The sequence below is a fragment of the Mesoplodon mirus genome (genome assembly GCF_964341445.2).
Source record: "Mesoplodon mirus genome assembly, chromosome: 8".
In the NCBI taxonomy this organism is placed as follows: Eukaryota; Metazoa; Chordata; class Mammalia; order Artiodactyla; family Ziphiidae; genus Mesoplodon; species Mesoplodon mirus.
The window spans coordinates 81,398,881-81,424,019 of NC_138984.1; the positions used below are offsets into that span (position 1 = coordinate 81,398,881).

General features: G+C 35.8%; 1 protein-coding gene across 4 annotated transcripts in view; it reads right to left on the bottom strand.

Moving 5' to 3' along the window:
• The window catches only part of SCN9A (sodium voltage-gated channel alpha subunit 9), a gene marked incomplete at both ends in the record, with an annotated part of 90,098 nt that extends 68,934 nt beyond the window's left edge, over positions 1 to 21,164 (bottom strand). For 2 of the 4 annotated variants that reach the window (XM_082630050.1, XM_082630048.1), the window contains 9 exons: positions 1,908 to 2,114; positions 4,184 to 4,325; positions 5,587 to 5,650; positions 11,538 to 11,747; positions 12,757 to 12,848; positions 14,298 to 14,426; positions 14,992 to 15,085; positions 15,424 to 15,544; positions 20,899 to 21,156. In XM_082630050.1, coding sequence (XP_082486176.1) covers positions 1,908 to 2,114; positions 4,184 to 4,325; positions 5,587 to 5,650; positions 11,538 to 11,747; positions 12,757 to 12,848; positions 14,298 to 14,426; positions 14,992 to 15,085; positions 15,424 to 15,544; positions 20,899 to 21,156 — 1,317 coding nt within the window. Of the gene's footprint in view, positions 1 to 1,907; positions 2,115 to 4,183; positions 4,326 to 5,586; positions 5,651 to 11,537; positions 11,748 to 12,549; positions 12,642 to 12,756; positions 12,849 to 14,297; positions 14,427 to 14,991; positions 15,086 to 15,423; positions 15,545 to 20,898 lie in introns of all 4 variants that reach the window. The other 2 variants (XM_082630049.1, XM_082630051.1) reach the window with 2 other exon arrangements.
• Positions 21,165 to 25,139: the final 3,975 nt, after the last annotated feature.

The following is a 25,139-nucleotide window of genomic DNA, read 5'->3' on the forward strand; positions in this document are numbered from 1 at the left end:
CTGTTGCACCAAGAGGTCACACACACAGTGAATCATTTCCAAAGTCTGGGAAACCCTATTATGGGGCACCTGTTTACTACAAATTCAATTACACTGTTCATGTAATCACGTCCCTTGTAAGGGAAGTAATGTCGTTTTCTTTGCACTCTGAATAGAGAGCTTAGAAAATATATGTTTATTGCTTCTCCTGCATTGTAATAAAGCCATACTGTGCCTTGGAATTAAACTATTACACACTATTACTATATAGTAAATCAATTTAAGTAGTATATGTGGAATTTTAAATTGTATATGTAAAAGTTTTAATTTTAGGTAATTCTGGGTCATAAAACACATAAACCATGTAAAAGTTTTAATTTTAGGTAACTCTGGGTCATAAAACACATAAACCATGTGATAATTCATTTGTATATCATGTTCGGGTAATTAACTCAATATTATCAATAAATTCAGGTACAGCTATACTTTAATGAAGAATGAATTATTTGCAAATAAAATAAATTATTACAGAATAATATCTCAAGAAAATGAAAGAGCCTTTTAGGGGTTCTCTAGGAAATTCCTGGGATAGCCTAGTGCTACCCCTTTTATAAAAATTAAATTTTTATTATTAAAATAAAACAATCCGGGGCCTCCCTGGTGGCGCAGTGGTTGAGAGTCCGCCTGCCGATGCAGGGGATACAGGTTCGTGCCCCGGTCTGGGAGGATCCCATATGCCGCGGAGCGGCTGGGCCCGTGAGCCATGGCCGCTGGGCCTGCGCATCCGGAGCCTGTGCTCCGCAACGGGAGAGGCCACAACAGTGAGAGGCCCGCATACCGCAAAAAGAAAAAAAAATAAAAATAAAAATAAAACAATCCTTGTAAAAATTTGGAAAATAAAGATACTGTGAATAAAAAACAAAAATCAGTCAGAAACCTACATCCTAGCAATAATTGGTGTTAACATTTCTTCCATTCTTTATATATATAATTTTTAAATTGTTTGTATCCTATATTCTATTTTGTATTCTACAACTTAATATATTGTTATATTAACACCTTTTCCTGCCATAATATTCTTAAAACACATCATTTTATGGCCGAATAATACTCCACGACACAAACATATCATAGTCCTCTTAACCATTTTCTAATTTTTGGAAATTTAAATGCTTTCTGATTTTTAATATTATTTAAATACTGTCTTGAACATCTTTCTGCTTCAAAGTTTCTTTGCATCACAGATTACTACCCTCCCCCAAATAGGTTAGATTGCTTGAAGAGATTTGCTAGGTCAAATCATCAAACACGTGTGGAATATTTGAAACTTTGGTTCTCTTAGTACAAGCCTCCTCAAACTTTTCCACTGAAGTACCCCTTTGGAGGGAGGAGTAAGAAGAAATCCTCAAGAATTTGTGACTTAACCTAAAGTGGCTACAATCGTAAGTATGATTTCCTTAACATCTCACATGTTATCTTAAAATCCTTGCAACACTAACCAAAACTGATGAACATTTTGCTTTCTACCCCACAGAGTATCTAACTTTAACATCAAATAATTTTCCCTAAACATTTGTGTACAATTGTTACTCTGGGGAAATACATCATATACATTCTGGGACTTTGCATAATGCCATACACACAGAGGAATTGTGAGTAACAGGTTTAGGAGGAAGAGTTTAGAACATTCTCCGTGCTGGAGTGAGCTGATTATGTGGGAAGGTGGAATGTGGCAGATGTCAGTTCTAACTCAATCCAGAATTGCTTCCTTTGACCACACCAGAATGAAAATTCAGTTTTCATTTATAAAAATGAAAGGAAACCAGGAAGGAAAATCTCCCGGGGAAGGCTGAGCATAGGCCACAGGGCTTCTGCTGTTTCCGCTGCTTTTCTACTTCTAGGAAGAATTTTAAATCAAATAACAATACCTCAGCTTCCTCTTGCTCTTTTTTAAGTCGATCTAACATCTGTTGAAACTCTAACTCTTTCTGCCTAGCTTCTTCGATGTTTGCCTGGTTCTGTTCTTCATAGGCCATGGCAACCACAGCCAGGATCAAGTTTATCAGATAAAAGGATCCCAGGAAAATCACCACAACAAAGAAGATCATGTAGGTTTTCCCAGCAGCACGCAGTGTCTAGGGAAAAATGGTAATTATTATTTTAATAACACAAAGGGTTTTTTTGGTAAATCATTTCAACTTGAATGGCATATGAGGTATGTAAATCGTACAGTTCTGTATACTCTCATGTTATCAAAAATATAAAGGAATAAAATTGTATCTTCACTGAAAAGAATCAGTATTAAAATACACACTTTTTCAGTACAAAAGATATAGCAATTAATTAAGCTTGTACCGAAATTAAGTATGATTCTTGACTGTTAGTAAGCATAATAATAACCCTGGATTTTTTCTCCCCTAATCTGAAAATTACTCAAAAACTAGCTGCTTTACTCATTTTCAAATTATAGGACTAGATAATTTCCATAGTATCATTTACTGATAAAATTATATCTTTAAGAAGTATTAATGATTATGTTAACACAAGGTAGATAGCCTTAATATATGAATTTATGCATCCATCTTTTATGTATCTTTAATTAACATTTATTAAAAATTTCTAACTGTGATACATGGTAAAAAATTCAAATGGTACAAACAGATATTAAATGAAAAATAAGTCTCTTTATTCTATCTCTGATGCATGGTAACTCAATTGCCTTTTCTATCAGTTACTGTTGTTACTGATTTCTTCTTTTGGATAAATTCTTTGTAGTGGAATTCTTAGGTCAACAGGTATATTCATTTTAATTTTCATAGAAATTGCCATGATATCTTCTCCAGTGGTTCCCAGAAATGTGTGAGAAAGTCTACCTCCCCACATCTAGTCAGACAGTATCTTTCCTTTGATCAACTTTTTGATTTTGGTCATTCCGACAAGTGAAAGTTATATGTCACTCCAGTTTTAATTTGCAGTAAAGGTGAGTATCTTTTTGCATACTTAAAAAGTCATTTGTATTTCTTTTTTTTCCTGTGAAGTAAGATTTTTATATAATTTCTACATTCATTTATAATATTCTCAGAAATTAAATAGACATAAAACAGGCCAAAAGAAGAATCTGTAGTAATTTGAGAAGGGATTCATTATTTTTTATAATATAGAATAATCATTTTTGGTCTCCTTCCTCTTGGGGTTGGGTACTGATAACATATAGGTGAAAAGATAGAGCCACAATCCCAAGAGGATCACATGTAAGTTAGAGAGATGTTCACATGGATGAAGAATTCCAGTACAAGAGATGGATGCTATAAACTGAAGAACAGTCAAAGGGCATGGAGGTGTAGAAGAAGGAACAACTGAGTTGAGAGAGAAAATCTCAGAGACATGAATTGAGTCTTCCATTCTCATATTAGTTTGCTCAGGCTGCCATAACAAAATGCTATAAATTGGGTAACTTAAACAACAGAAATTTATTTTCTCAGTCCTAGAGGATTGAAATCCAAGATCAAAGTATTGGCAGGTTTGGTTTCTCCTGTGGTCTCTCCCCTTGGCTTGCGGATGGCTACCTTCTCACTGAGTCCTCACAAGGTATTTTCTCTGTGTGTGTGTGTATCTCTACTCATGTCCTAATGTTTCCTTCTTATAAGGACATCAGATAGGTTTAGGACCCACCCTAATGGCCTCATTTTAACTTAGTTACCTCTTTAAAGGCCCTAACTCTAAATATAGTCATTCTAAGGTACTGGGAGTTAGGACTTGAACATATGAATTTGGGGGAGATACTATTCAGTCCAGAACAACTGTACATGGGAGTGCACAAAATAAAGAACAGTGAGCACAGGAGAGCCTGGTGTTTAGGGCACTGCAGGCAGGGAGGCAAGTGTGGAAGCACAGTGTGTGTAGGAGTGCTGTGAGAGAACATTACAGTATATTTCTTGCTATTTACCTAGGACCTTGTGGGATGCTATATTCAGAAAGGGGGAAAGAGATCTAGAGATCAAAAAGCCCAGAAGAGTAAGAAAATTTATGATTTAAGAACTATCCATTCTAATAGTGCTAGAAATAGAACATGTCTAATTCTAGTACTAAGACAATAGTTTTCTCCATTCGAAATTGAATAAAACATCTCATATATAAAGCTGGTAAGGAACATACATCAGATTTTTGTGCAATGAATGCAATGAATGTTTCTCTTGGCACTCACCTGTTGGTAAAGGTTTTCCCAGTAATCCTGGGTCATTAGCCGAAACAAGGCTAAGAAGGCCCAGCTGAAAGTATCGAAGCTCGTGTAGCCATAATCAGGGTTCCTGCCAACCTTCACACAGGTGTACCCTTCTGGACACTGACTACATGTGAAAAAGGATATCACAAGTCAGAGTACCTTCAGGATGCAAGCTAAAGGGTACTACAGAGAAGTCGGAAACTCAAGGTTTCCTTTCTGGGGGACAATATTGAATAATGATTAAGAACACATTATTTGGAGTCAGCAAGAACTGGGTTTGAATCCCATCCTTACTTTTTACTAGTTGTTGACTTTGTCAAATTACTTAAATTCTCCAAGGCCCAGTTCCTTCTCTCTGTGAGACAAGATAATAATACCTACCTCCAAAGGTTAAGACTGTTATTAAGTTTAAAGAAGATAATGTATGCAAATTACCTCGCCTAGTTCCTGCACATAGAAAGCATTTAATAAATGGTAGCTTCTATTAGTATCATCATCAACATCAATCATTAAGACTTGGAAACTTTCACCAGATGTCATATAGTCGTTCTTGTACCCATAAAGATTGATATATAGGCCTCTAATAAAACTGTCTCCCCAAATTATTCTTGGGGTGAATTAGAATCAAGAACAGTCAATAGATAACAATTGTGTAAATGCATAGAGATTTCTAGTTTAAGACCTTTTTTCTTTTTAAAATTAGTGGATTGGTATCTATGATGTCAAATAAACACAGTGTTCTGAAGTGTCTTTAGGAGCAGCAACCTTATCTTGTTTGTTTTTATGTTCCCAGTGTACCCAGAGCCTCCTCCTGGGCAGGGGGCAGTGCAAGAACAAAGGCCCTGCAGCAGAAATAGAGTCGGTGTGTGGGAGAAAGAACAAAATGGGTACTTACATAAATACGACATTCTTAAAATATCTTTACCCCAGTCCATGGGATCCTTTTGTTTAGAGTGGTCAAACTGTCACTGCATTCTGTCACCTATGAACCATACTTGATGGGAGAATGAGTATAATTTGGGGATGGAAAGAAAAGTTGATTTTTGTCACTCTTCTTCCCAGAAAGAAGAAAGGCTGGAAACTATCCATCCAACTTTTGGTGGGGTTTTTTGGAAGTAATTTTTTTCTACTTTCTTAGGATGTATATGATTTGTATCTTCTTTTAATTCAAGCACTATCTCAAAGTATTGCTTTCAAATGCATGGTATGCATTAACCATGAAAGTTTTAAACTTTGGACTCACTGTGGGACAAAATGAGTCAAAAACTGCCATGAAATATATGAAAATAATATAGGATCAAAGGTTCTTATTAGCAAACTGATTGAGTTTGATTTTTCTTTTTTCCCCCAGCCTTTAGACTAAACTGAAAACAAATATTACATACCCTGAATCGGTGCTGAAACCACAAAGGAGAGCATCTTTGGATCCCTCCAGGTAATAAAAATATTCTGTTTAGGAAGAAATTGAACAATATAACATTATGGAGTGTAAGCTTTAAGAGTGACACAGCAGGTCAGTTAATTAATATAGATATATTTACAAACATATTCAGGCCCAGTGCCAGGCAATAGGCATTCATTTATTTATTGTATTCTTATATTTTTTCCTTCAAATATTTGTTGATAACCTCTTATGGGCCAGGCAGTGAATATGATGACCAACATGATAAATAAGATCATCAATTTTATGAAGCTTTCTTTATGTTTAGGTAAGGGTGGAGGTTGGGGATGGAGAAAGACACTTAACAAGTAAATAAGTAAATATACAAGGTATTTTCACATAGGGATAAATGCCCTAAAGAAAATAAGACAATGTGGTCAGGGAAGTCTTTTCTAAAGAGATGACATTCGAGCTGGAACCTAAATGCTACAGAGAAGCCAGCCATGCGAGGACCCTCGTGAGACATCTTGACAGAGTGAAGAGCAAAGAGCAAAACCCCAAGGTAGAAATGAAGTTGGTATATGGAAACAAAAAAGCAAAATGGCCAGCCCAGTTATAGTGCAGTGAGTGGGGAGGATTGTGGTGTCAGAGGTATGCCGGGGCCACGTAACAAGGCTTTGCATGCCATGGAAAGGAGTTTGGATTGTAAGTATGATAGGAAGTAATAGAAGTAGGAAGTAGAGATGTGAGACAATAATTAACATTTTTGAATGTTGCTGTGGCTGCTTTGTGGACTATGGACTATAGGAGGGCAAGTGTGGAAGCAGGTATACAAGCTAAGTGACTACAGTGACAGGTGACATGGCTACGATTCAGAGAGTAGCCGTGGATACGGAGAGAAGGGGATAGAATCAAGTGGACGGGATGTGTTGACGGAGTGCATGTGGGGTGTGTGGAAGAGAGCAGACACAAGGATGTATCAACTGGTCAAGAGTGGTACCAGTTACTGGGATAAGGAAGAGTGGGGCAAGGAATGGCCTGAAGGACGACCAGGAGCTCCGTTTTAGCTGTGCTTCACGTAAGATGATTATTAGGTATTAAATTATATTTGTCAAGTAAGTGACTGGATTGATATGAGTCTTGAGGTCAGTGAAGGTATCAACTATGGAGATACAAAGATGGGTGTCATCGTCAGGCCATGGGACCTGATGAGTTAACCCAGAGAGAAAGTGGAGCTGGGGAAGGGGAGGGAAGAGAGGGAAAGAGAAGGAAAAGAGCCCCCAGCTCAGCCCCAAGTATTCCAGAAGGGGTACAGTTGGCAAGGCAACATTATAAGTGAAGGAAATTTATTTTCGGAAATTCTCTCATTGTTTACTCACCAATCAACATCTATTTAGGACTTACTAAGTTCTGGATATTGAGGATACAGAACTGAAATAAATGTACATTTTCCCCTTTCATGGTACCCTTTGTGCCCATTTTCAGGTGCAAAGGAACTCATAACTCTTCCTTTATTTACTATAATGACTTATTCTAATACAGGGGGCTGATCCAAACATATACAGTAAAGGTATAAAGGACAAAAATATTTTTTTTTAATAAGGGCCCAACTTCCTATCTGGCTCAAGTCAAAATAAATAAAGATGTAATTTCTAGGAGGCTCTGGAGTAACAGCAGAACAAAGACTTTGAAGTCAGATGTACTTGGATTTGAATATTGTTTCTACCCCTTCCTATGTAGGTGAATTATTTTATCACTTTAAGATTTAGCTTCTGCATCTGTAAAATGTGGATAAGAACACCTACTTTGTAGAGCTGTTGAATTAGTACTAATAGGCTATTGCATGTAAAACACTTAACACAGTGACCCACAGTTTCTACATCGATGCTAAAAGAGCAGCAGCTCTTATTAAACAACTTCAGATAAGACTAACTGACTTATATGCCATCGTTTGGGCTTATGTAGAAGATACAAATATTAAAAGACACAAATAAACCAATAAGCCCTCTTAGTTTGGGGTGAAAACTCTCAGTGTTCATTTTTGCAAAAAATCCTGTGCCTTAGGGAGGGTAGGCATGGTAGAATGAGGATGGAGGAGGTTATCATGCAACGTTTTACACATAAACCTCTGAGATATTTTTATTGTGGAAGGATTACTTTAGAGTTATCCTTTAAAGAAATACCAGTTCACATTTACCAATCACTGAGGAGCTGCTTTATAAAAGTGGGCTCTAGAGCTGCCTGTATGGGCATGTTGCAGGACTGAAATAGTCAATTCAATACACAAATGGTGAAAGGTGTAGCAATGGGAGTAGCTCACTCTGGTCTTGCAGAACACTTGAAAATAATTCCCAAACAAATAAACAGTAAATTATTAGGATAATTAGCCTCAAGAGAATTTAAGGTTAACATGTAAAGGGAAAATGTAATACCAAGAGAAGAATTCCTCTTTTGCACTCCCAGCCAATGATCCCATCTCACATTTTTCTGTGGAAATAAAAGCTACTGGGCTTGACTTAATCCTCCTCTGATTACGCTGGAGCTTGCTCTTCCATCTTTCCTCCTGCTTCTATGGTGGAGATGTCTCTCCCCTTCGCTCTCTCACTTTCTCAAGGACTTGCTCTCCCCCACTCTCCTGAATTATTAATCCATATTTTACCACTCATTCATTTCTAGCACTAGAAAAACATCCCTATCAAAATCCATCTTTTAAAAAATGCCGGCCATTGCCCCTCTTATTCTGATTCCCTTACAGCCAAATTTCTTGGAAGAATTGTCTACAAATACTGTCTTCTCTTCTTTCTGACATCATATTCACCCGTCACCACCTTCATCCAACCTTGTGTCCTACTGCTCTAGAAAATTTGCTCATGAAAATCTCTAATGACTTCCATGTTGTTTAAGCTAATATACATTTCTCTATTCTCATCATCCTTGATCTTGATCTTAATCCTTGATCTTGCAGCGTCATTCAACACAAGCACTCCCTTTTTCTCAACATACTTTTTTCTCTTGGTTTTCCTACTTATATCTTTGCTTCTTGCTTTACTGGCCACTCTTTCTCTGCATCTTTTTTGGGGTCCTCCTCTCTACCTGCCTTCTAGACATTAGGGTTGTGGAGATGAACATCTTCTAAACACCAAATTTGCTTTAAACAACAGGTTTCCTATTCTCTACCTACTTATAAACATCAGGGTTTTCAGAAGGATGTGTGTATGGGTGTACATATCTTTTCCCTTTGCTGATTACTTCGAAGTGAATATCTCTAAACTAGGCACTCTCTCTGACCTCTATGCTTAAATCTCCAATTGTCTATTTTCTATCTCCACTTGGATATCCCAATGACATCTCAGTTTTAACCGGTTAATTGTGACTTTCTCCTACAAACCTGCCCACTCTTCCCTCACTTCCCATTGCCACCTATCCAGTTACTGTGCCAGAAACGTAGACGAGATCCCCAAGCCCTTCTCTCCTCTCTAATTCATCAGCGGGTTCTATAGGTGTCATTTTGAACACACATTTTTCACTTTCTGCCGCCACTCTAGATGAAACCACTTGTCTTGTTTGGAATGATAGAAACATCATCCTAACTGGTCTTCCTTATTCTAATCTACCATCTACTCTTACCCAATCAGCTCCCCATATGGTAAAGTGATTAAAACCACTGCATTTAAAATAAAATCCAAACTCCTTTCCATGGGCTAAGACATTCTTCATGATATGACCTCTGCCTTTTTCTCTAACTTTCTCTGTTGCCATTCTGCCTCTCCTTTGCTAAAGTCTAACCACACTGCTATTTTTCTCATTCCTTAAACACATGATAATCTTTCTTGTCTCAGGGCTTTTCCACAAGCTCTTCCTTCTAATTCAAGGAACAGCCCCCATTTACACTTACACTATTTTATGGCTTCTTATTATCCTTTAGATCTCTGCTTAAATGCCACCTCCTCAGAGAGGGCTTCTCATTTAGTTGGTATCTCGTCCCCTGAGACTTATTTTCTTCACATAGCATTTGTTATAACTTGCAATATTTTTTATTTGTCTGTTCCCCTCCTTTTACTCTTTCATTCTCCCTAGAAGATAAGTTCTGTGGATGCAGGGGCTGAGGTTATCATACTCACTGCTACAGGTCCAGAAACTTGTACAATGCTTAGCTCAGGGAAGCACTCAATAAACCCATATGATAAATGAATACTTGAATAAATATTGCAGTGAGACTGGGCTTCTATGACACAGGAAACAGGTGGAAACCAAACTCAGACTTAACACAATCATCTCTGCTGTGAAACTATATTTCAGAAGAAAATCAAGAATAATGTATAGAGTTGAGGGAGAAGATTGTGGTATAAAATTTCATTGTTAGCTAAGCTGTCATTTACTCATGTGTAAATGCAATATGAAGATACACTGCAAAATCCAAGAGCTTTTTCTACTCCTTTTGAAAAAAATTGCTTGAAGCAATTCCAGAAGGTTAAAAAAAAATCACTCAAAGCATGAACTCAGGAATGAGACCAAGATTCAGAATAAAAGGACTGGTAATGATCCTAGTTTAAAAAAAGTCAAGTTTAAGTAAGTGCTGTAAACTGATTCATAAAACAGAGTACAAATGTCAGCAATTACCTGTAAGCTCTATAACTTGCATGGTATATAAATTAAGAAATAAAATCCTTTGGAAACTAGGAATAAAATTTAAGGTCATATTAATAAAAAGCAGAAGCTGAAAAAATAAAGGAAAGGAAAATATGCTACATTCCTCATCAAATGCTGGTAGTAAAAAATATATACATTAAAAATTTTACTTTGAAAACCTTCAGTTTTCTTGTTTTAGGCTTCCTTTTTTTCAGTTTTCTTTATTTACAGTCTTTTACTATATTAGCTAGGTTTTATTTGCCTTTATATTACTCAGTGAGTAGGAAAAAACACATTGAGTAAAGTAAAAAAAAAAAAAATGGTGTATACGACTCTTTATTATTTAAGGAGAATTAACACCTGACCTTTACTCCCTGATCTCCTTCTATCAAAGGCACTTGCATGTCCACCTTACCTCTGGATCTAATTATTAAGGTTTATGGGTTCACGTGGGCAACATCTTACAGACACACTGCAAGTGTTAGACAGAAATTACAATCTTGCTAGATTTCATTCTCACCCAAACTCATCAGCTCTGGTGAGAGAAACTGTGTTAGGGGATAACTATTTAGAAAACATGCCATTTATGCTTTCTGTAAGATACTCTAAAATACACTTGTGAATTAAGTAGACTTCTGAGACTGTGTGTACAGATCATCTTAAATGGTATCTACAGAACTAGTTCTGATGAATTAAACTTTGATGGTCATTAGCTAGATCGAGGGAAGCCATTAGAAAGAGCTGTAAAACTCATCATTGGTTATAGTATGACGATAGTGCTGATAAAGCTGAATAAACTGTTCTGCTTATACAAATCTTTAGAAATACTATTGAGACAAACATTTTAGTATGTGATAATATCATTATAACATGATTAACATGACTGTACAATGTTATAGTCATAAGAAAAATACAAGGGTAAAAATATAATTATATTACTATATAATAAATTATACTATAAAATAAACATAAGTATAAATTACTCAATAAAACTACAGTATATAAATATATAACTTATGAAATTTAATGGTCAATATCATTAATTCATAGCTAAATTTATTTTTCTAGAGCAAACTTATTCTTTTTTATCTTACAGAAATTGAGAATTATGGAACTATCCCATGTTCTTAATACCAGAACTGCTAAAAAGCTTAGATCCAGGGAAATTTATGAAAATATAACATGATCCAAATTCACATTATAGCAACTTTCTCTATATTTGAGTGTTTTTGAAATAATTAAAATGAAAGCAACATTTCATTGCCAGAAGAGAACAATGCTCTTAGCCTTATTTCAACCTATTAATAACTACAAGGGCATTCTTACTTCCATAGTCTTCTTCATCCAGAGTATTCAATATACTTTCTATTGTTTCATTATTTTCAAGTGGAGTCCGCACACATTTTTGCTTCAGGTTGCCCATAAAGAGCTGCAGTCCAATCAGTGCAAACACGCTCAGACAGAATACAGTCAGGATCATGACGTCAGAAAGCTTCTTCACAGACTGGATCAGGGCCCCTACGATGGTCTTCAGGCCTGAATACGGGGAGGAGAAATAGGTGTTCAAAATGAAATAAAGCCTCTGAATGAGAAACGAAAACAAAACACAAGCTTTCCTAGAAATGCATGCATTTTATCAAACCAATGATCTTAAATAACCTAGTTGGAAAAAAGTCTACCAGCTCAAAAGGGTGGACTTGCTGTTTTATATATTTTGTTTCTGTATATTACAGCAAGTGATTAAAAACTTTAAAATATTTCCGGAGAATAAGCAAACTGTCAAAATGAATAATTTGGTTGCTCAAACCATATGCACACTCACTTGAAAAAATAATTTTTAAAAAGTGTCTTTAAAAAAAAAAAAAGTGTCAATTCAGTGAATGTTTGTCAGACAAAACATCTCTTTATAACGACACCATAACAGAAAAGAGGCTGAATTGCAGCACACAGTGACAACTTACTAATTTTCAGTTAAGAAATGGTTTGTTGAGGAAAGGAAAAAACATTATGTCATGCAATCCTCCCCATGCTGATATTTTATATCTCCTTTCTTAACCATGTGAAAAGCAATAAAACAAATTGAAATTTTCATTCCTGGATAAGCAAAATGGAAAATGAACTGTTAGACAGGAGGGAAAATTTCAAGTTGAGATGTGAACCAAATGGCCATCTTCATTGCCTAAGACTCATGCAACTGATTAAACTCAAAGGCTGACTTTTAATAACGATTGTGGAAAACATAAGAGATCAAATTTAATGAAAATTGTATAAGAGAAAGTTTTTCTTGTTTTTCCTTCAAAAGATCAAAGTCAGCCCCGGTGTTTAACCCCACTCTCACCTGGAATGACTGAAATTGTTTTCAAAGCTCGGAGAACTCTGAATGTTCTCAACGCTGAGACATTGCCCAGGTCCACAAACTCTGTCACATATCTGTAATAGGGGAGTTTATACACAAACACGGTAACAACACACACACAAACAAAGAACAACTCCCAAATAGTTGGAGTTATGAGTGGCCTAATGCTTCACACCAATTACTTCTTACCTGGGATTACAGAAATAGTTTTCAAAGCTCTCAACACTCTGAAAGTTCGAAGAGCTGAAACATTGCCTAGATTTACAAATTCTGTTAAATACCTGTAGAATTAAATCAGAGTTATTCAGAATTTAGATAGAGTCTATGATACTTACCTGTGCCTTTAGTCAAGGTGTTTCCTACGTTTGGAACTTCTTATTTAAATTTACAGTTCTGCAAGTCTTTTGCTTCTATCATTACTAATTTAATTTGATTTGATTTGAGTCATTTGATGTGAGCAAAATACAAACGTATTATTAAAATGGTTTCATACATATAAATGCCTAAATAAACAATTAAATGCTTCAATTACTAAGCTTCAATATTATGGTAATATAGATATTTAATATTCTATAAAATATCAGCAGCAAACCTAGACAACTGTATGCTAATTAAAAGAAGCCAGACACAAAAAGGCCACATATTGTATGATTCCATTCATGTGAAATGTCTAGAATAGGCAAATCCATAGAGACAGAACACAGTTGAGTGGTTTCCAGGGACTGGGGGGGAGAAGGGAATGGAAGTGACTGCCTTCTGGGGTGACGAAAATATTCTGGAATTAAAAAGTGATGATGGTTGAACAACTTTGTGAACATACTACAAAACACTGAATTTTATACTTTAAAAATGGTAAAGTTTATGGCACATAAATTTTAAAAAGGAGACCCCTGAGAAGATGCAGCCTTCTTTGACACAGTGTTGTCTTAGCAGGTGGTGGGTGGCACTACAGCAGTCTTATATGACCACAAAAAGAGCCAGCCTGAAGGACAAAGAGGTGGGACAGGTGTGCAGGAATTGAAGACTAGAAATTCAAGACCCTTCTGTATTGTCTAAATTCCTCCAATGAACATGTATTACTTTTACAATTCAAAATGACAGACGGAAAATACTGTATCTAGGTTTGAGATTTAAAAGATAAAGAAATGTTTCTGACAAATATATCTAGGAAAAGAGCAGCAATATGAATAAATTAAAATTATATCTTAATGTGATACTTTTCCCTTGAAGATAAACTGTGGATGCCTATGTAATGCATACACAATGCATTAATGTTCGGTTTAGTATGCAGTGACAGCCCTTATAAAAAGATTTATTTCTATATTAAAATATACTTATTAGCTTTTGAATAATATAGGTTAATTAAAAAAAAGAGCACCATACTTATAATAAATGTCTGAGTTTTTTCTGTTTTTCTTATAGGTTTTACAAGATTTTAAATAAGAACTTGGAAAAAGTGTGACCCTAACTAGCACCACATACATTATCTATCCAAGTACTGAGCATGGAGGAAGATCATCTATCTTAATGATGTCACACACTTTTGAGTAGAAAATGCTCTATCTGAAAAAATATTAATATTTTTTTGCTGACTAAATTTCATACAGTATCCTTTAAATGCAACCATTATATGCAGGAAAAGTCAAACCCCAAAAGTCTGTTCTTACTGGAATACTGTGCTGTCTGAGACTTTCATGAGTTTGGCATTCCAAAAAACTGAAAGTACTTACGCAAAAACAATGACAACAAAATCAAGCCAGTTCCAAGGGTCACGAAGGAAAGTAAATTCTCCAACACAGAAGCCTCTTGCAAGGATTTTTACAAGTGATTCAAAAGTATATATTCCAGTAAAAGTGTACCTAGGCACAAGAATCCATTGGGATATTAAGTGTGAAAAGAATACAATACCATGTGAATCTTTATAATCAATTTTTTCTGATCAACCAAAGGAAGGCATCTATTGGAGTATGGCTGTTGGTTTATGGACCCATTCTAACTATTAGAATAAACTACAGTAAAGGTCTTTACAGAAAATCTTAAAATGTACATATCAGAAACACTCTCAGAAAGTAGAGGTATTTAAAAATTACTAAGAACACAGGTATTAGATCTGCCTAGAAAATTCCTGTATTGTTCCTATCAGAAATATACCCAAGGACAAGAGATATGAGATACGTCTAAGAACAAAGCAGGGTATCTGATAAGGTTTTTTTTCTAGAAAAGACTGTAGCATGTATTATTCTATTCTAATATTAGCAGGTTAATATTGTAGTGGAGAAAAAAATTATTGAAAGAAAAGCAACTATGTAACACGGGAAGATAAACACCACCATTTTTATAGATGCAATAACTTACTGGTATAAAAAGGAAAGGATAAAAATGATCATACTAAGACTATATTAAAATGTACTTAAACCCACTTACTCTACATTCTTGGTCCAATCTGGAGGGTTACTCATGGTCATAAATATGCAATTCGTCAGAATAGTGCACATGATAAGCATGCTGAATGCGGTAGCTTAGAATCAAGGAATATGATAAAAGACCACGGTAGGAACTTTGAATATTTGATAAAGACATTTGTTGAAATGCTAACAATTTTTCCTTAGAAAAAAATTCTAAGCACGTCTATAGACAAAAAAAATCTCTTTGAACAAGGGAGTAATAGACAAAAGCAATTTTTCCTAAAATACTAAAATTGCCATTCTCCCAATCTACTCACAGATCTACACCAAATTATATTGAGATTGATAAACCAGAGTCTTTTCAGGTACAAAAGGACTAAAATCTATATTTTAAAAAAATAACAAAAACTGCATTTTAAAAACCATTGTAAGTAAGCATTTTAAAAAGGATATGAGTGTACTAAAATCTTAATAGATATTCTTCTGAGAGGACTGAAAGGAGAGAGCATGTACAAAGCAGGTGTGGCATTGAAACGGAAGATTGCTTTCCCTTTGTTCAAAACTATGAAAGTCTGCAGGAGCAAAAAGAAAACAGTATGAATCGACACTCCAAAATTTCAATGTAGTAGATTAATATCTGCAATTTACCTCTCCATGTGGTAGGGTCATATTAAAGAAACACTGCTATCAGACTCAAGCAATGTGGTTCCAATACCGTTGATGCAGCTATTCACGTCATGTTGGCCAATGAACTCCAAGTCCATTGTCCATTTCTTCAGTAAAATAAGAAGTGAGCCATTTATCAGCATGTATTATTTAGAGCTTTCAAAATACAGTTTTCACTTGTTCATATCCCTTCAACACCCAAATCAGTAACAATAACTTGTGGCCACTGGAAATATTTTAAATACAACTTCCTTCTTTCATTACATTGCATTTTATGCAAACCAAATAGAAACTAGCTATCCTTGATTTTTATCATATCACTTAGAGAATTTTAATCCTTCTTGGCTATTGTCAGGTTTAGTAGCAAATGTTCCAAAATATGAGTTTTCAAAAATATTTTCATAAATTTAAGGAATATTAGGGTTGAAAGAATCCTACTACTCCGTATGATTTTCCTATTTTAGATGTTAATACCAATAACAGCTAAAATAAAAGAACATAAATTAAAGGACTTGCTTGCTACTATCCATGGCAATTTTTTGAAATAATACGAATAGAACCAAACATTTAAGAAATATGTTATGTAACCATTGCATAATGAGTGACATTTTCCATGTCTTTGGTATTTAGTTGAAAAATTTGAAACCCAAACAAACAAACAGCAATAACAACAAAACATTAAAACAACCGAAGGAGTTGGCTTGGAAATCAGAAAGACCAAGTTCAAATCCTTGTCTTATTTTTCTGTGGTTGGCAAACAAATTCCTTGTGTTATCTAGAAGACACTGATTTGTTCTTTTTGTTGTTGATCCTGAATTTTATATAAGTTTATAAGGGAGCTTCGGGTACTAAATATTTTTCACTAAATTGGAGATGTAACTTCGGGTAATCTTGCTTTTGTATGTGGCAGATCCCCCAAGAAAACAAACAGAATCTATTATTTTCAGATGCCCTTTTATATTCCTGGTCCCTTTTACTATAGCAGTTATGTCTAAACATAATTTAACATAAAGTTCACTTTTACATTGAAAATTAGTGTTAAAATTAATATCTTACCTTTGAGTCCAACTATTGTTTTCTTAAATCTTAATACACTGTGCTTTTTAAAATTTGTTCAGCCATTATATTCTACAATTGTGAAGTGAGCAACTATGGCATAAGAGGCAATGAAAGGAATTTGAACATAAATGAGGCATGAGTTTTGCATTCAAGGAGCTTCCTAGAAAAGTGATAAGAACACAATAACTCTAATAAAAGGCAAGATGTGACAGGTAGCATACAGAGAAATACAAATGGCAGAGCATGAGAGTAAAGAGGGGGCATGGTCACATGTCTGTCAGAATAATCAGGGGACTTCATGAACCAGAGGTCATCTGAGCTAATGTGAAAATCATATTACTGCCTCAACTTGGCAAGATCAAGTTACCCTGTACTTGAAATTTAAAAAAAAGAACTGGTTTACTATTTTTAAATTCAGATTCCCAATTTTCATTTTCATTAAAAACTTCTTTAGGATTGTCTAGGTTTATAAAAAACCAGGAGTTAATTACAGGTGGGAAGAATAGATATGCCTATGAAATTTTGGGTAGCAGAATGAGTCTCTTTAGCAAAGTCTAAAATCCTACTAGGAAATGCATAGATGTCAAGGTCTGAATAAATTTTTTTAATATTGCTCACTTATTTAATAATTTATTGAACATAAAATTAGAGAATTAAGGTACTTAAAGAGTATAAGCGTTAGAGTTGGACAGATAGGATTCTAAATACCTGATCTACCATTTCACAACTTGAGAGCTAGCACTTCATGTCTGTGAAGCTTTTAAGTTCTGGTATATTGTAAATTCTTAGTAAATGGTGGGAACAGCTGCTGATATTTTGGGCAACATATAAGGCACCAATGATATGAAGATAACAAGACATTGTACCTGTCCTCTTAATACCCACAGCAGAGGGTGATTGGTAATTTATTCTTTCTTAAAGATACAAACTTTCATCCTTAATAAAGGCCCTGCATAAAACTATTCAAAAGCACTTAATATATTCATCACACATGAAAATGAAGCCCTAATTTCTATCATTAGTTTATTAAGTGTCTTTTTTTAACAAAGCATTGATAATTACACTCAAATATAAGTGAAAATCTGAACCCAGGTCAAATCAGGAATCATTTAGATTTTTAATCCAAGCAGTGATTATAATGTAGCAGAAATAAAGTTCTTGTCAATTAGTGTGAATAACCCAAAACATTAAGGAATCAATCCACAAAGAACTCAATCCTGAAGCTGCAAGTGGAAGTCAAAACTACTTTAGGGGCTTCCCTGGTGGCGCAGTGGTTGGGAGTCCGCCTGCTGATGCAGGGGGCACGGGTTCGTGCCCGGGTCTGAGAGGATCCCACGTGCCGCGGAGCGGCTGGGCCCGTGAGCCATGGCTGCTGGGCCGGCGCGTCCGGAGCCTGTGCTCCGCAATGGGAGAGGGTGAAGCGGTGAGAGGCCCGCGTACGCAAAAAACAACAACAACAACAACAACAACAACAACTACTTTAATCAAGAATGATTGAAGAGGGCTTCCCTGGTGGCGCAGTGGTTGAGAGTCCGCCTGCCGATGCAGGGAACACGGGTTCGTGCCCCGGTCTGGGAGGATCCCACATGCCGCGGAGCGGCTGGGCCCGTGAGCCATGGCCGCTGAGCCTGCGCGTCCGGAGCCTGTGCTCCGCAACGGGAGAGACCACAACAGTGAGAGGCCCGCAAAAAAAAAAAAAAAAAAAAAAAAGAGTGATTGAAGGGCTAGGACATGGTACAAAAAGCTGATCATTTAAAGCTCGAAACCACAAAAATAAAATAAAAAGGCTCGGTGATCCCTGTGGGTATTTATTCATCTGTTAATAGAGGACCATGAAAAATAGATTACTTCGTTTGACCTAGCTCTACCCAAGTATACTGATGCAGATGTGCGTTAGGCTTTTGATGTGGTTGGCGTCATATTTGAAAGGAGCTGGGGCCAAGGTGAGGGATTGGAGTCCCACCCCTAAATATTCTCCATTAAAGTTGTCTACCACATACCTAAAATGATTCCATTAGTTAAGTAATCCTCCATCCAAATACAAACATTTTCTCCTTACCTCCCAAGTCACTTTAAGCCAATATTAGTTTATATCTCTGAATTGGGATTTATTTCAGAAAGATTCCTTTCCTCCTTCAGGGGTTCCTGGTTAAGTAACATCCAGGCCCCCTTGAGAAATGGGAAATGCAGGAAGTATCCATGAAGAGCCAGGCATTTTTCAGGATGAAGTAGTAAGTAAAATGAAAAAGTACTTTTTATATTGCCGGTTTCATTATTTACCCATTCATTCTCCCATTCATTTTTGTAAAGCTGTGAGCGTGGTGATTGCTATACAACAGAAATTAAACTAAGAGATGTTATACAACAGAATATTTCAGTAGAGAGTCAAATCAACTTGAACTAAAAAATTTGTGAAAAAACTTACTAGCATGTAGCATTTTGTAAGTTACTTATTTTCCCCAGGTCCTTTGTTACTTCCTGTCTTACCAAGTTATAGTAAATATGTGTGCTAATTTGTATCAAAAGTCTAGTGCCTGACGCAGAGATCCTGAATAGGTGTTAACATTCTTCCTTCCTGTGTCAGAATACTGATTGGTTAATTGGAATGCTGGGTAGTATCTCAAAGGCTTCTCAGGTATTCTGCTTTCTCCTTCTGTGCTGTCAGCTTGCTGAGACGCTGGCTTTAATGTGAAGCAAAATATTACATATTGCTATTCATAGCAAATATCCCAAAGAAGATGTGTTTCTACCATCAAAATTAACTTCATCACATTTTCTATTTCTCAAGACGTTTCAGTGCCCTTTATTTTATTTCCTAGATGTGTTACCAATAAATAATCTCTTTTATTTACATCTTAAGTCAAAATAATTTTTTAATGGACTTTATCCTGCCTTTCTTGACCCCTTAAAGATAACTCTGCAGTTGCCATGCAGCAAAGCATTGTTGGAGAAAGTTATGGAACGTGCTGATCTAATCCTTTACTGTCTCCTCTTTGTCAAATTCAATCTGGTTGTATCTGCTACTGTCGCAGAAATGATTGTAATCCCCTTCTCATTTTCTTGGTAGAATAACCTTTATAGCAGTTGTTTCAAACTCTCCCATTTCCTTAATGCAATCCACACCTTCTCAGATCTGCTGCTCTCAAGACTGACTCTCAAAGGACAATTTCCACTCCTGTAGTATGGAAAATATTGATATGATTTAACATGCATTTCCTCAGATGTGCCTACCTTTACTTCAACATATCAGGACTCAAATTCATCCTCCCATTTGCCCTTCAGGGCTCACACAGTAAGGCTTTGCTCCATTTTTCTAATGCAAATACAAGCTGCCCTGTGGCTTATCCCTTTTCTGTTAACATCAGCAACTAGCTACTTACTCGACCCTCTGTATTTTTCTCTGAGAATAATTTTTCTCCACTTTCAAACATGCTATTTATACCCTACGTTGAAAAGGTTTTCAATTTATTCATTGCCTCAGGTGACCATCTTTCTGGTGGAAATTTCTCAAATTTTTCAGCATGCATCGACTGCCACCCACTTCCTCTTTTACTTGCTATCCACCACTATCTTGCTTTGGTTTCCATCACCTAACACAAACTGCTTCCAAAAAGTTACCAACTCATCCTCCTTGTTCATTCCAATAGCCTTTCTCCAGCCTCAACTTTCTGGATAATTTTATGAGATACTCTCTTCCCTTTTTTTTTTTTTTTTTGAATAATGGAAAACTTTCTGATTTATAATGTCTTGCCTCTCTGACCATCTCAGACTCTTTCTCTCCAACCCCCTAAATGAGTGGCCCTCTAAATCCCATTATTAGTTGAGGGATTTTATATATTCCCATGGATTCAACTGTCATCTCCATGCAAATGCATTCTGGACATATCCCCAGGTCTTACTTCTCAAACTGACAATTATTTTGTTCCTACCAGGATGCCCTTATGTTATGTCTCAAAAGGCAGAACATTATACTGAACACTATTAAATTAAAAAAAATCGAAATAGTATGTCAGTGACAGAACCAGTTTTGATGAAAAATTAGTAAAAGTACATATTCTGAAAGAGCCTACATATTTATTTAACTAAACGTTTTTGTCATGATGTGGCTTTTCACTAAATTCCACTTAATCTCAATTTAAAATATCTTTCTGTACAAAAGAGGTAAACAGAGACCACACCATTGCAGGCACAATAAACTCACTTTTTTGTCTGCATAGTAAGGGTCCAGGTCCTCCAGGGGCTCCGAAACCATGCCCTGAGGGATGTCCCCATAGATGAAAGGCAGCTGTTTGCCGGCTTCCAAGTCACTGCTTGGCTTTGGCCCTTCGTCGTCATCGTCTTTCTTTTCTTCTTTGGGTTCCTTTGTTTTTCCTTCAGCAATACGTTGTTCAATGAGGGCAAGAGACTGTTTTGTGAAGTAGACAAAGCTCTGAGGTCCTGGGGGAGGCAACATTGCCATCTTTTCATCCTGTATATTTTATTTCCCCTTCAGCTCCTTACATAAGAGGCCTAAGTAGAAACAAACAAAGCCTTAAGTGGTTGCCAGCCAGGGACGGCACTTGAAAAAAATAATAATAGTAATAGTAATAATAAAACAGATTTTGGTTTCAACTACAAGAAGTACTGTGTTCACAGAATTATCATCCCGTTGAATGAGCACTTATTAAGTGACTACTATGTACATGACTTATTTTCTATGCTCTCTAATGATCTTTATGTAAGAACTTGAACTTAACACTTCACAGATCTTAAAGTGACAACTTAATGAAAAATATGTTTAATTCCCTTTATCTTTCATCTGTATTTACTCTTAGTGCAATTCAATTCAGTTTTCCTTGTTTAAAAATCTTTATGACAGTGCTTCTGATAGCACCACTCTCCAGGTTCCCTTCTTGCCTCTCTGGTCACCTGATCCTCTTCTGTCTGACATCTCTTAATATACTCACACCCTCTGCTTCTCTTTCTTGAGAAAACTCATCTCTGTGAAGTAAGGTGGTAGAAGATTGTTTTACTCTATTTTACACATTTAGATTTTCTTACAATAAATACATATACCTTTATGAATCAGAAAAAAATATATTTCCATCTTGAATTAAAAACAATTTAGGCAAATGTTTCAGAAGAACAAAGAAGATACAAGGAATTTGGGAAAGGTTTGGGATAGATTCAATTTAAAAAGTAAAAAAAACCATTATAATAGGCATCCAAATTATGACTTCCCTAATTAACTTACATGTGTATACAAAACATTACAAGAACTACAGGAAAGAAAAATACAAAATAAAAAATTCAAACTTCTATATATTATTATTTTGGAATGTTCTAAATAAAAGAGCATAAAAAACAACTGTTCTTATTTTAAAAATAACAGACTTATTATTTCAATGAGTTAAGGTAACTTCATAATTCCTCCACTGGAAAATAAAAATGAGTCCTTCTGCATTAGGATTGCCTGAGAGTTGGGACACACCAACTTCTAGTATGTCAACCCACTGTGAACAAATTGAAAGGTTGTATATTAAGTGATATCATGACACACAGAGGGAGGATAAGCTAAGAGAAGCCATGGTCTGTTCTTTTATTTTCCAATGCGAAACATAAAAATTAAGCAAATCACAATAGTGACAACACAGGTTATATAGATTCAGAAAAAGTAGTGAAAAGAAGCTGAAACTATTCTTTTACAGATTTCTCCTATTCCCATGTCAAACAAAATTTACTTCAATTATGTTTAGAGCAAAATGGATGACTTTTCCCCTTAGTTATCTGGGCACGGTATAAGAATAACCCTTATCAGAAATCTATGTATTTTTTTAAGGTGGAAAACCAGCTTAAAAACAACAGAAAATCATTTTGCAATGTAAAATTATAGAAAGGCTTATAATGCAAATATAGCTTTTCTGAAAAATGCATTTTTATGTTTTTATCACATAATTGAGTCTGGTTTTTGCCATGGTATGTATCATCATATTTCTTTTTAAATCTGCTAACCCATATTCATTTAAAATGTTTTTTACCAAATAGTTAATCTGGGCATGTTCCTATATCAGATATTTAAAGCTGTGAGAGTAAGGAGAAAACACAGTTTTTGTCATTAAGGACCTTACATTCTAAAAAGGAATACCAATCATACCAAATCATACAGCAAAGACAAGCCTGGTTTGGCCATACTACAGGAGAATACAATCAGCTTAAATAACTCACAGCCTTCTTTTATACCCTGATGTAGACACAGAGAAAGAGATATAGGCATGTGCCAGGAGAGAGGGTACCATAGGTAATAGGAAGTGGCGAGTTCCTGCGATTTAAGTACAAAATTTCAAACATTTCTGACATAAATTCCAGGACTCTTTTAGGAGCCTCTCCAAACGTGGAGAACTCAAAACATCTTATAAATAGTAGATATATAGCAATAGTTCATGGGAGAGAATTTGCTGAAAGCCATGCAATGGCATATTTGGAAATAAGAACACATCTCTACTTATGGATTCAGAATTATGGAATTTTATAATTATGAAAAAGCAGAGCAAAGTCAGTCCATTCTCCTGGCCACAAGCAGCTAAAATTGTTGCTTTTGAACAAAATTCATATAGTTAATTGACTATGTGTCTGCTGATTTGCCCTGGGTTTTAAAGTATTTGACTAAGATTATTTATTCTGTTATTTCTATAAATTCAAACCAGTAAGAGATATATATTTTGATGGAAACTAAAGTTGAGATGAATTTCGAAGAACGTAGTGAAAAATAAGGGACACTGCATGTGCGTATTCAAAAGCAGGATAGAGTGACTCATGAAAGAATGAATCATGACTCAGCATTCCACTACTAGGTAAGTACTCAACAGAATTGAAAACATGTCCCCGCCAAACTTGTACCTGAATGTTCATAGCAGCATTATTCTTAATAGCCAAAAAGTGGAAACAATCCAAATGCCGTCAACTGACAAAATGGGGTGTATCCACACAACGGAATACGACAATAAAAATAAATCAGATACAGATACATGTTACAACATGGATGAACTCTGAAAACCCCGTGAAGGTAGCCAGACCCAAAAGGTCACATACTGGATGATTCCATCTGTATGAAATGTCCAGAACAGGCATAGCCTCAGAGACAAAAAGTACATTGATATTGCAAGAGGCTGGGGGGAGGGGGTAGTGAGCAGAGACCATTATGGTTATGGGGTTAATGGTTAATAGGAATGAAGTTTCTTGGGGAGGTGATAAAAAGTTCTGAAATTAGATAATGGCAATGATTGCACAACTCTGTGAATATGCTATAAACCACTGAATTTACACTTTAAAGGATGATTTTTATGGTATATGAGCTACACCTCAATAAAATTATTATAAAAGCTTTCTAAGAAAATTGAATCATGAAATCTGTGAAAACTGCCCTGAGCTGAGAAGAGTGGTTTAGGAAAATGGAAACAAATGCACATACTCAACACCAATCACTATATGTCTCTGTAGTCTCAGTATAAACATGGGATTGCTCTTGGTGTAAGATTAATTCAGGAGAAGCTAAGGTTTAGTTCTAGCACTTGAAGGCCAAGCCTGGTACAGGTTTTTAAACTGTGGTCACAAATCAATCTGAGAAGCAAGGCGGTGAGTGTAGTTGCCACTTGGGCTTAGGAGATTCCTCAACACTTTTGGAAATCACAAAGGCGAGGAGGGGTTACTTGTGTCAACTGACTTTCAGTGTACACATACATGGTCTCCTTTGGGAAGAGATGGCTGAAGAACTGGTATTTTTGTACATATTACATTCAAATGAAGGTGTCACCTCTTTCGAGAATTATTTGACAGAAATTCAGGTAAGTAGATGTCATGAACTCAGATGTCCAGTCACCAGCTCCACTCTTTCAATATTCCTATTCTCTTTTTCCCTCTTTTTCTTCTCCTTGCTCATGCACATTCTCAATATACAGTTTCTGAGTCACTGTAGTATATGGAAATAGCAGAGATGGTGGGTGATTCAAGTCAGTGGTACCACTGGGACATATTTTCCTCAGGCTAAATTGAAGGAAGACACTAAGCACCTGCTTAACATCAGGGCCTTGAAAAGTTAAGTTGAAGAGACTCCGGTCAGATTCCATAATCATCCTCTAGTTTGGAGGGTAGAGGGGAAATCACTGCCTCCTGTCTGGATGATGGGAAAAAATAATGTGTACCAAATTTTGAGAGTAATTTTGCAATATCTATCAAAAGCCTCAAATATGTTGATTCATTTTTATGGCCAAATAACCTCCCTTCTAGGAATGTAACCAAAAGCAATAATCTCAGATATCCTCAAACATTTATGAAGATGTTTACTGCAATGTTTTTATAATACTGAAAAATTGTAATCAATCCAAAAGTCTAACAGTCAGGGTTTCATTAAATGAAAATAAACATACAATGAAAAACTGAGTGGCATTTAAAGAATGCTTTTAAAGA